General features: G+C 35.4%; 1 protein-coding gene across 2 annotated transcripts in view; it reads left to right on the top strand.

The window, feature by feature from the left end:
• eIF3a (eukaryotic translation initiation factor 3 subunit a) overlaps positions 1–17,078 on the top strand; it is a 399,865-nt gene that overhangs the window by 355,685 nt on the left and 27,102 nt on the right. For both annotated transcript variants that reach the window (XM_090385008.1, XM_090385009.1), the window contains one exon: positions 3,498–4,067. In XM_090385008.1, coding sequence (XP_090241134.1) covers positions 3,498–4,067 — 570 coding nt within the window. The remainder of the gene's footprint in view (positions 1–3,497; positions 4,068–17,078) is intronic.

The following is a 17,078-nucleotide window of genomic DNA, read 5'->3' as shown; positions in this document are numbered from 1 at the left end:
GACAGAAGAATAAGAAGCTAATAAAATCAGTGCAAAAGTAAAGAAGCAGAATCACATAATTTATTAAATTGTAATGGAAAAACCTGGAAATGTTAATTAAGTAATGTACAGTTTGAAAGGGAGTTAGCATTAACAGTATAGGAGCTTGAAGATTCATATGAGCACAAAGTCAGAAAGCAGTTACTTATCTTTATTGTAGAACTATTCAGTAAAGATTATAATAGTTGGTGGGCTACGTTGTAGGACTGATGCTGAATGCTGTTAACTGTTAAAAATAACAATTTTATTGATTTTTCCTTACCCCTGCTGCTTATTTGACAAATTTTAATGATTATCAGCCATTCTGCACACCTCTCTGCAGATAAGAGAAAAGTATGCTAATAGAATCCATGCGTGATGCCTACTCATTAACTTTTCAACACTAAGAAAAACCAGGGAAATGTATATAGGTATTGCAATGGCTCCATATGTCAAATCTTGTGGAAATTCATAAGGCAGACTGGAATGGATTTGCTACTTTTATTTATTTCAATGATGTAGTCACTGATTAATATTATTGTGCAGCATTTAACAATGTCTGCCACTATTACCCTTAGTTTGCAGAAAAAAATGCAAACAGGATACAGTAGGGCCCACTCATACGGTGGGTTAGGTTCCAGACCCCTGCTGAAAAGCGAACATCGCCGAAAAGTGGAATATGGCCTTTTTTCGCTAGCGAATTCACATAAAAGCCTGATAACATATTTAAACTATCATATATTAAGTGAGCAACAGAGCTAGAACTCAAAAACAATATGAAAATCAAATGAATATACAGTACACACACTACTTACGTTAATATTTTTGCCCTTAGCTTATAGTGATTGATGAATGTAAATCGAAAAAAAAAAAAAAAAAAAATTGATTGTAGGAATAATGAAGGAGATGGCACACTTTCATCATCTGACTCATTAATGAATCTTATTCGTTTTGACAATGGAAACTTGGTTAAAGGTCTTGCAGGGATTTGTATTGCTGTTGACGTTGAAGATTGTTCAAGGCTAGCTGTTGCTGTTGAAGGCTGCGATGATATTTTCGTAAAGTAGGAAAACAATGAACTTTGCCTCATTAATTTCCCTCTCCTTTCCCTTAGAATTTCTTTATAGCATGCAATATCGTCTAGAAGTCTTGCATTCACTTTAGAACTTCTTTTGAAATTTGGATTAATTCTCACAAAAGCAGCTGCCATCTCTGTTCCTATACATTTGATAGCTTCTTCCAATTTCTCAGTGGTCATTTCTCTAGGGATACCAAAAATATCATCAGGATGGGACTCCTCTTTGTGAAACATTCTTCTTTGCTCTTCAATCAGAAGATCTTCGTCCGTTAGGGTCTCACGAGAGACAAGCAATTCTGCCATTTCCGCGACATTTGTAGTGACTTCCTGCACTGAATTCTCAAAGCCTTCAAAATCGTCCATAGGTGTGGGAATTAGCTTCTTCCAAGAACCTTTCAATGTTCTTGGATGCATCTCTAATGCACCTTTCACTGCATCTCTAATGGTTTTTATACTTTCCAAAATGCTTTTAATTTATTTTGTTTATGCCCAGCTGCTGTATCACTGTCTAAAGTATTTATAGTCATAGCAAAAGTTCTTAAGTAATACAGTTTAAACGCTACAATAACACCTTGGTCCATAGGCTGCAGCAATGAAGGAATTTTATTTTCCTTACAAGTCTCAACCGTCGGCTTAAATAGTCCGTGAACCAATTTGAGAAAAGATCTCCAGTTATTCAAACTTTTGAATTAGATTTATAATAAACAGGGCAGCTAGCTTTTGCATAGTTCTTTAGGGCCCTAGAATTTTCTGAGTGATACATCATCATAGGTTTTAACTTGCAATCACCAGCTGCATTAGCCCCTAACAAGAGAGTTAACCTGTCTTTTGAAGCCAGGCATTGACATCTTTTTCCAATATAGGGCTGTTTTATCCACGTTGAAAATCTGCTGCTTAGTATATCCACCATCTTCAATGATCTTAGAAAGCTCACATGGATAACTTTGTGCAGCTACTGTATCAGCATTAGCCGCTTCACCTTGCACTTTGATGTTGTGGAGATGGCTTCTTAAACCAGCCTATTAAACCAGCCTCTGCTAGCTTTGAATGTATCCTCAGCAGTTCTCACCTCCCTCAGCCTTCATAGCATTGAAGAGATTTAGGGCCTTGTCCTGGATGATGGCTTGGCTTAAAGGCACGTTGTGACTAGTTTGACGTTCAATCCGCATCAGTAAACGTTTTTCCATGTCAGCAATAAGGCTATCACATTTTCTTATAACTTTAGTGTTTACTGGTGTAGCACTTCTAATTTCCTTCAACACTTTCTCCTTAGCATTCACAATTGTACTAACTGTTTGGCCAGCCAAACTTAGCTTACAGCTTATCTCAGCCATAGACATACCTTGCTCACTTAGTTTAATCATTGCTAAGTTGGCATTTAAAGTAAGGGGCTTGCAACTCCTTTTTTATCACTAGTACTACACTTAGATTCCATTGTAATTAGCACAAAAATAATATATATAATACAATATAACTTTAAAAAGTTTGAAAGTTTGGAACATTGCCAGAATACAAAGATGCAGAGTGCATGTAAACAAACTGAATCACCAACAATAAAATGGCGCACGATGCTATTCTCGGATCCTCTGTTGAGCATGTCATGCGCAAAAATGCCAAACATAACGAGCGTGGATATAATTGGAAACTGCTATATTAGCGTAACACCATAAAGCATGGCCCTACTGTAATTATTAGCTGAATTTGGACTGTATACATACCAAACAAGCAAAAAAAAAAAAAGAAACACACACACACACACACACACACACACCTTAGGGTTTGAACGTGTTTTTAAACATCCTATAACAGGAATGTCATCAGTTGTAATATCCAGTGTGATGTTCTGGATAGGAAGAAAAGCAAACAAATAATCAAATAAACAAAAACAAACAAATAACAACTAGTATTAGTATTGGCCATGCAGTGGAATGAAGTAAAGGCTTTTGATATACCAACCAAAAATAAATAAATAAATTGGTAATACATTAGGTACTAATTCAGCAGACCTTCCAATTTCTCCAAAATGTAGCCTTGCAATCCACTGAACATCAAATTTGCCTCTTTTTAAGAACTTGACATATTTAAAGTTAATATCAGTTATGCTAAAAACACTATAGGAATTCTTAGTGCAATCTGCTCATATATTCATCTTATCAACATTAATTTTAACCACCCACAAACTCCATGTTTATGAGCTTTGAATGTAACTGAGTTTCAGGGTACTGCCCTTTCTTTCATTTGCATGATAAAGAATTTGGTCACTATTGGCAATATACCCTTACTAATTTCATTTGCGCATTTTGTGTGCATGTGCATGCACAGAAAAAATGCATATATATATATATTCTTTTTTAATTTTATGTATATATTTATATATATCTTATAGTATATTTTTTAATAGATCGGATTTCTCTCTCTCGAAGACAAGGACCACTTTCATTCGCAGAACATGATAATGACTGGAGAAGACGCCCAGATGATAGAGAAAGAAATCGGGACTTTCGTGACAAAGATGATGACAGGGATTGGCGTACTGGACCTTCAGACAGAGAGAGATTTTCAGAAAGAAGTAAAGAAAGATTTGTTGAAAGGGAGAGGATAGAAAGATATAATGATAGAGAGAGATTTCCTGAGAAGGATAGAGTGGACAGAGATAAATATAGTGAAAAACAGGATAGAGAAAAGGCAAATGATAGTGAAAGATTCTCTGATAGAGATCGTGGTGATAGAGATCGATTTGTTGACAGAGATCGTGATAGATTTCAGGACAGGGAACGGGGTGGAGACAAAAGATTTCCAGAACGTGAAAGAAGATATCAAGATCGAGAAAAGAGTGGATTTGGAGGGAGAGAGAGATTTGGAGATAGATCAATGCCTAATCGATCACGGGATCGTGATTTTGATCGTGATAGGAGAGATGATCGCAGCAGAGCTCCAGATGAAGGTGACTGGCGATCGGGTCCAAGGAAAGGTATAGTTGAAAGTTTATAGATTAATCCAGCAGTGGTGGTGCCTGGTCTGACAGGCTCTTAGCAAAATATCCATTGTAATCTAGTAATAGCACTCCACAACCCCCCCCCCCCCCTCTTTTTTTTTTTTTTTTTGAAATTGACCCAGAATTTGTCCATGGACCTGGCAGACCAGACACTACTGTCCATATTTCTAATTTTGCCTTCTGCTTTTCATTGTTACTTAAACATAATGTGTAATGTAAACAAACTTTTCTCTTCAGATGTTTGCTTCTAATGCTACAGAAGTTGTGTATTTTTTTTTCTTTTCATTATTATTTATTGTTTTGACAAACAGTATTGATATATGTATCTGTAATGTTGATTGTTTTATAAACTTCAAAATGTATGTAATTCACAGTTTTGTTATAATTTTTCCCCATTTTCTCCCTCCAGCAGCATCAATAAAACTTCTATTGTTGATCCCACAGGCTAAAAACAATATTTTGTTGAAATTTGCAGATTTTTTATTAAAAGCAATACAAAGTAATGAATGCTGCAATCCATTAGTAAAAGGGCTAGCATTGACACATAACAAACAGAACTTAAAAAAAAAAAAAAAAATTCAGTATAAATAAAAACAAAAAAAAAAAAAATCTGTCTGACCACATTCCACAGTCTCAAGAATTGGTGAAATGATTGCTGCATTGTTAATATAAATGGCAATTTGTAGTTTAAGAAAGTAGTAATTGTAACATCCATTTTAATTCTGGTAGAGTACTCTTTTTTTTTTTTTTTTTTTTATGAACTGCTAGGTATAAAGATTGAAATATTCAGTATAGTGAATATATATATATATATATATATATATATATATACAGCATGTCCACTATATGATACAAGTGATGTTTGGCAGGGATGTCCAACTTGGGAGGTCACACAGGAGTGTCGGCAATTAAGGAATGTTGAAAAAGAAAATTGTACCCAAACGTAGCATGTTTATCACGTAGCTTGACATTGTAGGAACTACACTGTCATGTAAAACGATAAAAAGTACTGTGTTTGGGTATGATTCTTCCGATCTTATCTGCTATAATGGCTGTTATTGTACTTGTTACTGAAACTTGTTAGTCTTTTTCATGGATGTGGGCATTGGAGATTTTTTTTGTTCTTCATACTGTACCATTTCATTGTATCAGTATAATAAATTCTATTCAAAACTTGTAAATGTTCCGTAAATGTTCCCCCCCCCCCACCCCATATTGTTTCCAAAGCAAATAGACAGTTGTCATTGTCATCTAAATGTATAGGTCATGAGTAGGAAAAGTTCTGTACCCCACGCCGTATGAGCATGGTCAGTTGTTACTCAAAATATATCATATGGAATGTTAGTTATATGCCTTGATTTTTTTTTTTTTTTTATAGAAATCATTCAGAGATAACCCCCATAACTGAAAGTCACAAGGATTTAAGTCTGAATATCAGTGTGTCCAAATGTTCCTATCTGATGGAAAATGATGTGTTCGTCCTTGAACGTATTATGAAGCAGTGAGTTACTTGCTGACCAGTGTACAGAGGGACATTTTCCTGCATAGAAAAGGTGTTTCCAAAGGTTCTCTCTTTCTCTTTGGAAAAGTAGGGCATCCCCCTCGATATGAGCACCTCTTCCTTGTGAGGAGACTTCCCATTCTAATAGTGTTTTATATCTGCATAGGTTCCAGGCTATCACCATAGGGATACAGTGTATTTGCTGTTTGCTACTGCCCACAGAAATTTGCATAGAGGGATCCAGCTTCAACACTTTCGTCCTTGCTTTGAGATGGGAAGTCCTGTGTTCGCTTGCTCAAATCAGTTGACTAATGGGTACCTGTAAGTAACGGCCATATTATCACCACATATCACCCTTCCCCTTTTATTCTAGGAATCAGGCTGGCAATGGTGCAAATTTAGTGTCTGGGTAGCCCTGCCATCTCACCTTCAGTATATTGCTTGCAGACAGTAGGCATTTCCTTTGGGCTCCCATGGTGGGTGGGGGAGCCAGGAAACTGAAACAAAATAAAATTTTCAAGAAAATTGACCTAAGTAGTAACAGACCCAACTCCAAGATTTGTAATCATTCACTCAACAACTGCAAAACCTATTAGGAAAAAGTTTCCCTTTTTTCAATATCAAAGGGTTTACACTGGTATAAGTAGTATAGCATCACACACACACACACACACACACACACACACACACACACACACACACACACACACACACACACAAAAACCAGGGCTGGTGAGTAGTAGTGATTTTGGGGTTACTCCGGAGTAAGATATTTTTTCTTAATGTTACTCCTATTATACTCCCCAATAAAAAAAAAAAAAAAATATATTTCGTAATTGCTGCATGACTCATCAGCCTGATGTAGCCCAGTGGTCAGGAGCGAGAGTGCATAGCATGCGTTCCTTGAGTGGACCGGAGTTCAAGCCCGTGACTACAAAATACGATAAATATTTGTATTGACGATTTATTGTAAACTCTTCTGACTTGGTTGTCATGCCGGAGTATAAACAGGAAATTTATTTATTTATTTACTTTTTGGAATTCTGATTACATTATGATTATATGGTAATCACTATTCAGAATTCAAATGGCTGTAGCTATATTTTTTTTATTTAATGCAAATTTGAAATTACACAATATATATTTGATACAAACATTATTTATTCAATACAATGCACTAATATGCTAATTTTTAATTTTATTTAATACAAAAAGAGCAAAAAACTAATAAAAACTAAAACTAAACTATACATTGTCTTTTAGATTGAGTTAGTTCTCAAAAACAATATGGACTCAATCATTCTTTCATCGAAGCACGTAAATCAGATTTTATTATTTTGCGTGCTGAAAACTGACTTGGGTAGGTGGTAGAGCAGTAACGCAAAAGGCTGCATCTTGAACTATTAGTGGATATGTTTTTATTGCATCTATCACCTGTAACTTTGATGTATGACCTACTTTCTCCACTAAAGTTAAAGCTTGATAGAAATCAAAGCGGAACTTCTCGTAACTGGTTGCTCCCAGCACTGCAGCTTCTTCTTTGTTGGTATTTGTATTACTAGCTTGAATGCGTCTCTTTTTTATTTTTTCTATTTGATCAAGCTGTTTTTCAAAATCACATTCATAAAATTCTGAACTAGAAGAAGAAGGTGATGTGTCAAGCTCAGGGGAGGCCACATAATCTTCTTGCTTTAATCCTGTTATTTTTTCACTTAAATCAAGTAGTGCAGCTTTTCCTCTGGCTACCTGATCCTCTGATAGCAAAATTCTGTAATTTGGATCAACATAAATTGCTGCTAATAAGATATCATTTTCTATTAAATTAGTTTCTCTGCGCTCCATAGACTCTTTGATTCCATCAGCAATGAGACCACCAAGTTGGGAAAACTTGAAGATTAGACTTTTCCATTCTTTGTAGAATGATCCAGATGTTAGGTAAGACTTGGAACTTTAAAGTCGCATTATATGGGTGGCGAAGTAATCTTTCAAGCTGCTCAACTTCTTCCTATTCATGATCAGATAAAGTTATTTCAGGATTTGCCATATCAATAAATAGAGGCTTTAATTCCAAAAGATGTTTGGTCATTAAATAAACACTGACCCATCTAGTAGCTTGATCAATTAGAGCTCCTTTTCTGCAGCACCTCTTCAGAATAGCATCAATCTTGGGGCTCAAGCAGCTACAGCAACCTAGTACAACTTACTTATGAGAGTAGCTGCATGAGCTCCTTTCAGACCATCACGGATTGTGAGCTGTAAAGTATGCACACCACACCTCGCATGTTGACACTGGGTAAAGTGAAACCAATGAAATTGTTTGCAATAGCATCCAAGGTCTTGTCTAAGTATTCATCTTCATCTAAATCACTGTACACACAGCTTTCTCCTGGTTCAAAATCTGTCTTTTCCTCTTTAAGCTTCTCAACAGTTTTTATCATGTTCAATGCATTGTCTGTAACTATTGTCATGATATTTTCCTTCTTAATTCCAAAATCTTTGAGCACATTTTCAATCAATTTGCAAACCTGTTCATTGCTTTGGTATCTTTAAGTGCTAAAGTACGTATTATCGTTTCTTTATTTTCATTCACAAACTGGACATTTATTCCAAAATAATTTACCCGTTGACGGGTGCATGCATCCATCTTCAGATGAATATACTTTCCCTTTAGCATCTCCTTCAATTTTTTTGATTGTTAGCTTCCTCTAATATTATTTTCCTAATATTATGTCGTTCCAAAGATACTCTCAGTTTGGCTGCCATTTCACCACTCAATCCAATAAAACCTGGAGAAGAGAATACACTAAGTGGTAGTCCATTCTTTACAACAAATTCAATAATACACCCTTTGAATTTAGCAGCTGTCATTGCTATAGTAATTTTTTGGGTCTCAAAGTATTTTGTTAGAATAGTTTTTCCTTCTACTTTTACAACCTGTGCTAGAACTTGATGACTTTTTGTTGCTTTCCTTTTCCCCCATAAGCTTGAATTGTTTTTGATGCAAGCACTCTAAATGGCATTTTAAATTGGATGACCTGATGGGTGCATATCCTCCTTTTCCTTTCCCTGTGCTGATTTCTGAATTGCATGGCTTATCTCCATTCATCAATTGACATATGAAGACATGTTTTTTTCTTGAGATAATTCAAAGTATTCAAATACTTCAGCTTTCTTTTGTTCCATTTTAGACTAATTAAATTAAGTAGTTTATCTCAAAATTAACTTTAACAGGCTTACAAATTCTTATTACCTAAAACAAAAGATAAAAATTTTAAAATTTAAATTAGACAGTGCAATATAATAAAATTGTTTTTTGGTGTTTGCATGTACAATATAATAATAGGAATAAGGAGTAACAAATATATTTTGTTATTCCTACTCCCCAGCCCTGAAAAAAACCCTTTATCAACATCCATTTATTCCCTCTAATAATTTTTTAATCCTTCCTTAAATTTATTGAAACTTTTTAAACTACTGATTTCTACAACACCAGGTGGAAGTTTGTTCCTGTAGTCATATACTCTCTGGTTAAAGGTTAAAAGAAAAATTTCCCACATCTTTTGTAACAATCGTTTCTCCGTTTAAATTTGTGTTCCCTTATTTCTGAGCAAGACTAAGAGTGCCATCAGCAGTTTAAAAGATTAAACACCTCAGTCAGATCACCTTGTAGATGCCTAGTTTCAAGATGCTATAATTTGCAGAACTTGAACCTTTCTTGGTAAGATTACCTTTTGTGCCCCTGACTAACCTTGTTACTCTTCTCTATTCCTGTTTCAACAGAAACAGATCCTCCCTAAATAGGGCTTTCAGACCTGTGTGCAGTACTCTCGATGAGACACAGGACAGGAAGTCTCCTGTCCTGTCTGAGGGATATTCACCTCCTTGTCCCTCTGCAGAATTCTTCTATATCAGGGGTGACCAACTGAATTTGTGATGCGATCTACTTTTTTTTTCTTCAAAATGTGCCCCGATCTACCATCTCAAGAATTTCATTGCAGATGGTTAAAAAAGTTAATCAACACGTATTGATATTACTGCATTTTTATACATTTGAATACTTTTCTCGGCAAACATATTTCCAAAGGTCTTTTTCTGATTATCTGGCTTTTAGGAAGATATCATTTCACAATGTAATAATTTCATTTTCAAGTAATATTTTCTCCATGTAAAATATCGCAACAATTTTTCTGCAATTTGTTTTGTATCTAATTCGACATTAAATGGATAAGAAATAAATTGAACAATGTAGTTGCTGATAATGACCTTGCAAATTTACAAAATGATCGAATTAATTTTTTTTCTTTGAGATCCTTAGCCATTGCCAAAAATTGATATTTATATGCAGAAATACTACTAATCATGTCACTAATTCCAAATTCAGATCACCTAATTTACTGCTAAAATTTGCCAAAAAAGCCAGATCACACAACCATTCCATACCTTGTAGCTCCTGATAATCATCTCTTCCCCTTTGATCAACAATTTTTTTTAAAATTTCATTCAGCAAATTTCAAAATCTCTGTAGAAACTTACTCCGACTCAGCCACCTCACATCTGTGTGTATCAGATCTGGTTCATTTTCATCGAGGTGCATTTTGAAAAGTCTCCTTTGATGAGTTTTTCCTCTGATGGAATTCACGATTTTGAAAGATATGTCCATAACACTTTTAGTATTTAATCTTTTGCTGGCTCTTGTTGGTGGATGATACATTGGTAACTCAAAACATCTGGGAATTCATCATCCTTTTGGTACAATGCGATGAATCCATTAAGATGCCCTGTCATTGCTTTAGCTCCATCTGTTGTTATTGATACGAGCTTAAATAGTGGTAATTTAATTTTTTCCATAAAATTTTTGAATGTGTTAAATATATCAAGACCTCTAGTTCTTTCTTTTAACGAAATCACACCCAGCAGTTCTTCTCTAGTGTTAGAATCATCAAAAACCATATGAACAAAAACGAGCAATTGAGCTGTTTCACTGACGTCTGTAAATTCATCCAGTTGCAAAGAAAAGGAGACACAATTAGCAATATGAGCACGATATTGTTCTCTCTCATTTTTCCGATGCATCACATCACATCACAGTATTTCGAGATAATTGCAGATCTCGAAATGCACTTTTAATTTCTTTTGTTCTTAACATTTTCGAAAAGAGAATCTGTTATTCTTAAAAATGCTTCTTTGATGAATTGACCATAAGAAAATGGTTTGCATTTTTTTGCAAGAAGATAACTCACTTTAAATGATGCTGCACTTACTGCTGTAGATTGTAAATTAGGTGTTGTGAAGAAATTTTGTTGTGCAAATCTGAATTTAAGTTATTTTAAATTTATTTTTTTCTAAGGTCACTATTAGGCAGAAAATCTGATTGTGATTTACCATGGAGTGTTGAAGTGCCTTTCTAAATTTCCTATTTTGAGTATAGCCACGGAAGCATTGCAAATGTAACAATAATATTTTTCTTTTATATTTACAAAAAAGTATTCTAGTTCCCACTCTTCGTGACAGTGATACGTTTACTCTTTTTAATAGTATTCATTTTAATCAAAGGATATTAAATTATTAGTACTGTGCAGTTATTAATATTAAGTAAGCTAAATAAGAATTCAACATTGTGCTCTCCACAACATAATTGCGTGAATTTTCACACGGGGCCCTAGCTGCACGGCAACAAGGGTAGTTACGTGATTCAATGGATTTGTAATAAGCGTATGCTGTAGGGCACATAACAATAATAACATTTAGATTTTGACTAATATATTTTTATATATATTTAAAATTCGTCGTGATTGACCGAAATTAAAGCCACAATCGATTTGTTGGCCACCTCTGCTCTATATCATAGACAGAATCTCCTGAGCCGTCACAGCAGTCTGTACACTTTCACTAGTACCATTAATAAATATTGAAATCAGTGAAGCATCACAGCACAATTCTGGGATATTACCACAAATGCCAACTGTCTAGATTTAGAAAGTAGTATTAGTATTTGTAGTGGAAAATGAAAGAAAGCAAGGCTATACAGCATCAGCAAAAAAAAAAAAAAAAAAACCATTTCATCTATCTATCCCATCTAATAGTTTGTCTCATTCTTTGAATTCATTCAAACTATTCAGTTTTGACTTCCACAACAATGCATGGCAGTTTGTTCCAGCAATCAACCTCAGATCACAACTCAGTGATTGTCTCTTCCCCAATGGCGCCTCCATAGCCAGGGGGCAGGAGCAGCAATGCGTAGCACATGCTTCTTGATTAGACTAGGGTTCGAGCCCATTAGACACCAAATACGGAGAATGTGGAAATTTCAGGGAATGACAATCGCATATCCTCAGAGCAATATTGCCTTAGGTGCTAATGCTCCTAAAAAACCAAACAACAACAGTCTGTTCTGTAATGGAGCCTTTATCTCACGGCTATTCCCAAGCTTGTGTTGTTTGATGTTACAAGAATGCAAATTGGGATGAACTGCGAGATTTCTTTTCATCCTTTCCTTGGTTCGATTACTGTTTCAAAACTTCTGATGTCAACGTTTGCTCAGATCATGTCAGTGAAATTATTCTTGTAGGAATGGAATCCTTTATTCCACACTCCACTTTAAAATCTCGTCTTTTATCTAAACCTTGGTTTTCCAATAAATGTGCTAAGGCTGTTCAAAAGAAGAAAGTTGCATATCATAATTGGCTTGTTTCCAATTCTTCAGTTTCATTTTCTGTCTACACCAAAGCTATCAACAATTGTAAAGCAGTTATTAATCAGTCCAAACTAGATTTTGAGCAGGCTAAGAGTAGCCTGCTCAAAGCTATTGGCCCCAAATTTTCCCCATCTCTGCTCCCACCTCTTTCAAAAACAGATGGTTCCATTGTCACTTCAGCTAGGGATAAAAGTGACCTGCTAGCATCCCATTTTTCTTCCAACTCATGTATTAATGATCTTGGTAAAACACTTCCCACCATTCCCAACACACTCCATTCGATGCCTCCTGTGGTCTTCCTTCAAAAGGATGTCAGAAGGATTTTGACGAATCTTGATTCTAAGAAACTCCAGGTCCAGATGGTATTTCTCCACTTGTTCTCAAAACCTGTGCTCCTGAATTTAATCCTGTTCTTTGCCGCCTTTTTTCTCTTTCTTGTTCCAAAGGTGTTTTTTCTTCTGCTTGGAAATTTGCTCATATCCAGCCAGTTCCTAAAAAGGGTGACAAATCCCTCCCATCCAATTATTGTCCCATTGCAATTACTTCTACTCTTTCTAAAGTAATGGAGAAATCCATTAACTGCCAACTCTTAAACTACCTAGAAACCTTCCTTCTGATCAACGATTGCCAGTATGGATTCCGTCAGTGTCGATCCACTGGTCATATTCTGGCTTATGTTACACATTTATGGACAAATTCAATGGAAAAGTTCAGTGAAATACAAGCAGTTGCTCTTGATATCTCAAAGGCTTTCGATTGTGTTTGCCATAAAGGTCTTCTAAACAATCTTCCATCTTATGTTTTGCCAACCGTTTTTTGTAATTGGTTATCCAGTTTTCTCTCTGATCGCTCACTGAGGGTGATGGTAGATGGTGATGGTCTCTGTCTTCTAACTTCTCCACTAATGCTGGTGTCCCCCAAGGTTCAGTTCTTTCCCCCACTCTTTTCCTCTTGTATATTAATTACCTTCTTCCATTGACTGGAAATTCTATTCCTAGTTTTGCTGATGATAGCACATTGCATTCTACTTCCCATTTTGAGAAACCTTGACCTGCTCGATCAGCCTCAACTTCTCGTATATCTGCTACAGTTCCTTAAATGCCGATCTCCAAGTAATTCTCCAGTGGGGTAAAGACGACTTAGTTGATTTCAATCTTTCTAAAACTCAGTCTTGTCTTATATCTCACAAAAAGGATTCTTCTGCTCCTATCCTTATCTTTGGTGACACTCCGATTTCTAGGCAAGTTGATAAATCTCTTTTGGGAATTACCCTGACTTCTAATCTCTTGGCACAAGCACATCACACATATTGCTTCCTCTGCATCTAAAAAACTTGGTTCTCTCTTTTGTGTTCGGCGTTACTTTTCTTCCAAACAGCTCTGCACAAATTGCAAATCCGCCCTACCATGGAATATTGTTCCCACATCTGGGACGGTGCCCCCAAAACCTCTCTCAGGCTTCTAGATTCCATTCAGAAGAGGGCAATTAGGTTAATTAATGACTCCTCTCTAACAGAGTCTCTCCACTCACTGTCTCATAGACGTAGTGTTTCTGCTGCATGCCTTTTTTTACAGATACTTCCATAGGCACTGTTCTTCTGAATTGGCTTCTATTATTCCCGCTCTCTCTTTCAAAACAGTCTGAACACGTGCCACCAACATCCATTTACTATCCAACTTCGAGCTCACAGAACCAACTTTTCATCTTCCTCATTTATTCATTCAACTGTTGTTTTCTAGAACAACCTTCCTTCATACATATTTCCTGAAAATTACAGTCTACAGAAGTTCAAGTCTAATGTCAACAAATATCTTCTTTCGTCTTGTCAACCTCCATCCAAAGCACAGTACCAAATACTATAGGTTCTAATACCTCTCGTGTTTGGGGTTTTCATAAAAAAAAAAAAAAAAAAATTCAACCACCTGTTGGCTGAAAGCAAACTTCAACACATCTATTCTGCAACTATCTTTCCTCAATTTGAATTGATCCTCCCTTTTATAAATAGATTGAACAAGAGGAAGAATCTCATCAGCATTCAATTTGCTCAAGCCATTCAAAGCCTTAAACACTTCAATCAGATAACCTCACAGGTGACTAGTCTTCAGATATTGCAATTTGCAGAACTTCAGCCTTTCTTGATAAGAGCAACCCTTTGTTCCCCTCACCAGTCTTGTTGCCCTTCACTGTAACTTCACAGTTACAGTGACATCCAGCAGAGCTATATACTTCTAAAATGAGGCACCTACACCTGCATGCAATACTCAGGATGTAGCGTAACCATTGCCTTATACAATCTAGACAAAATCTAATTGGTTTTCTTGGAAACCTGTCTGCATTTCTCAGACACTTCCTATCTGACTATACAGTCACCCCTAGTACTTTGCAGTGCTTTGCATTTGTCAATGTTAAACTTCAATTGCCATTTCTCAGCCCATCTGCCTAATTTTTCTACATCATGTTGCAGTAGGATATTGTCATTACTGTCATTAACCACCCTGCTGAACTTTGTATCCTCTGTAAACTTGGACATCAAGCCTGAGATGCCTTTATCAGTATCATTAATAAATATAGAGAACAACAGGCCCAGCACTGAACCCTGGGGGACTCCACTGATAACATTAGTCCATGAAGAGTATTGTCCATTAATACCGTGCTCTGCCTTCTCACACTTAACCATCCTTTTATCCAGAGCACTAACTTGCCCTTAATGCCATGCTTCTCCAATTTGTACAGCAGATTTTTAGGTGCTACAGTGTCAAAAGCTTTCCTGAAATCAGAGTATACAATATGAAAATTAATTTTTGCATTCAGTTTCTTTGTGACTGCATTAAAATATCCAGTAAAATTGTCAAACAAGATTTCCCATTACGAAACTTATGCTATACCTGGAGTGTAACTGCAGTCCTATCTAGATGGTCCTGCATAACTTCTTTAAGCAGTGACTCTATTATTTACCCTGGGAACATAATTAAGTAATCAGGTCTGTAATTACGTTTCTGAATTGGGGATACATTTGCATATCTCCAGTCCATGGTGATTTTCCCTGAATCCAAAGATGCTTTCATCATGGCTAGCTAAAGGGTTTGCCTGCCTGACTTGATATAACTGGATCAATCTCACCCACCCCAGGTGCCTTTCTTATGTGTAACTTCAATTTCTCTTCCACTTTCCTCTCAGTTATTATAAAATCATTTAACTCCCTATTAAAGTTTGACAAACTGCTGGCATTCACTTTCCCGAAGAATTTCTCCTGTATGAATGTAAATGCAAAATACTTATTCAGTTTGTCGTCATCCTGAGCAGGATCATCAACAACTTAACTATTGATGTGGACCAATGTGATTAATGCTCTTCCTTCTAAAGTTTGTATATGTAATAAAGAAGTCTTTTTTTTTTTTTTTTTTTTTTTTTAACATTCTTTGCCATAGAATTCTTGTAATCTGCCTTTGCTTGCCTAACTTCCTTTGTGACTTGATTACAGAGTAATTTATATGTACCATAGGCTTAGGCTTCTGTTTCATCTGATAATTTCTACATATCCCATGTATTTTTCTTCTTTCACGTGTTTCATTAGTTCATCAGGCATCTATTTAGGTCAAAGCCTTGAACAGTTTTTCTTAGTTTGTATGAAAAGCCTAGTAGCTTCTATATTTAATTTCCTGGTTTATTCTGAGGAATCTGTCTTTTGCTTGATGTGACCCCTATATAATTGATGACAAAGAGTTTTGTCTTTTTTTTTTGCAGTGACTTGGGTTTTCCTCTTTTTGCTTTTTACAAAAAAAATAATAATAAATAAATAAAAATAAACAAAAAGCTATATTAAAATCAGATTATTTTTGTAATTTTGCAAATTTCTGTTTATTTTCATTAATGAATTGTACATCATGTGTGCTATGGTAGTGTCAATTTCAAAATAAAAATGGGTTATAATAGCATTGTTCACCGTAATGTGATACTCATGTCATTCATTATGATTGGACTTTGTAATTAACAATATTTTTCTGTAAGATTCCAGAAGGAATACAATGCAAGATATGAATTCTGAAAGATTGTGTTTTGCACCTTATATATATAAAAAAGTTGAAGGTGGAAAAAAAAGGTTATAGATATGAAATAGAAACATCAGTCTCTTATTCTCTTCCGCTTTCCAGTTTAGAAGACTTAAGTGTGCAAAATCTCAAACATATGCATATATATTTCTCTTTTTTTATGTACATAAAAATCCAGTACATATTACTTGTTGATTATGATTTAAACTCCCATAGTAACATAATAACAACAATCATGCAATTTAAAAACAAACCATATAAGTTAATTCTTTAATTAAACCCTTGTAGTCAAATCTGTGTTTCTTTATATTTGCCTCCACTTAGTACACAGTCATCTTAACATCTTATACATTCTAGACTTAGGTGAAAAGCATTCTTTCTCTGGAGCTTTTCTAAGTAAATATATTCATTTTAGTTGTATGTCTCTTCCTTATTTCATAGTCTAGGCTAGCTCTTTTGCATTACCATTTTTATAATACTAGTAACAAAAGTAATCTAGTCTCCTGGCACTACTGCTGCCTCTCTGTAGTGTAGCCAAAAACCCTTGGAGGTAAACTTTTCCTCCCAGGGCCAAAATGAGGAAACATGAACTGTACTAATTTAGTACTATATGGATCTCTTGATCCTGCTAAAAGGGACAGAGTATAAACTATGGGATCCAATGTTATAGGGATGGGGAAGTTAGCAATGTGTTGCTTCTTTATTTCTCACTTATTAAATAGCTTTGATCATGTTCTCAATTT

Source organism: Mastigoproctus giganteus, chromosome 11 (assembly GCF_048544385.1).
Source record: "Mastigoproctus giganteus isolate SK-2022 chromosome 11, ASM4854438v1, whole genome shotgun sequence".
In the NCBI taxonomy this organism is placed as follows: Eukaryota; Metazoa; Arthropoda; class Arachnida; order Uropygi; family Thelyphonidae; genus Mastigoproctus; species Mastigoproctus giganteus.
Note: the sequence above shows the minus strand (reverse complement) of the source record. Positions and strands in the feature narration are given on the sequence as shown.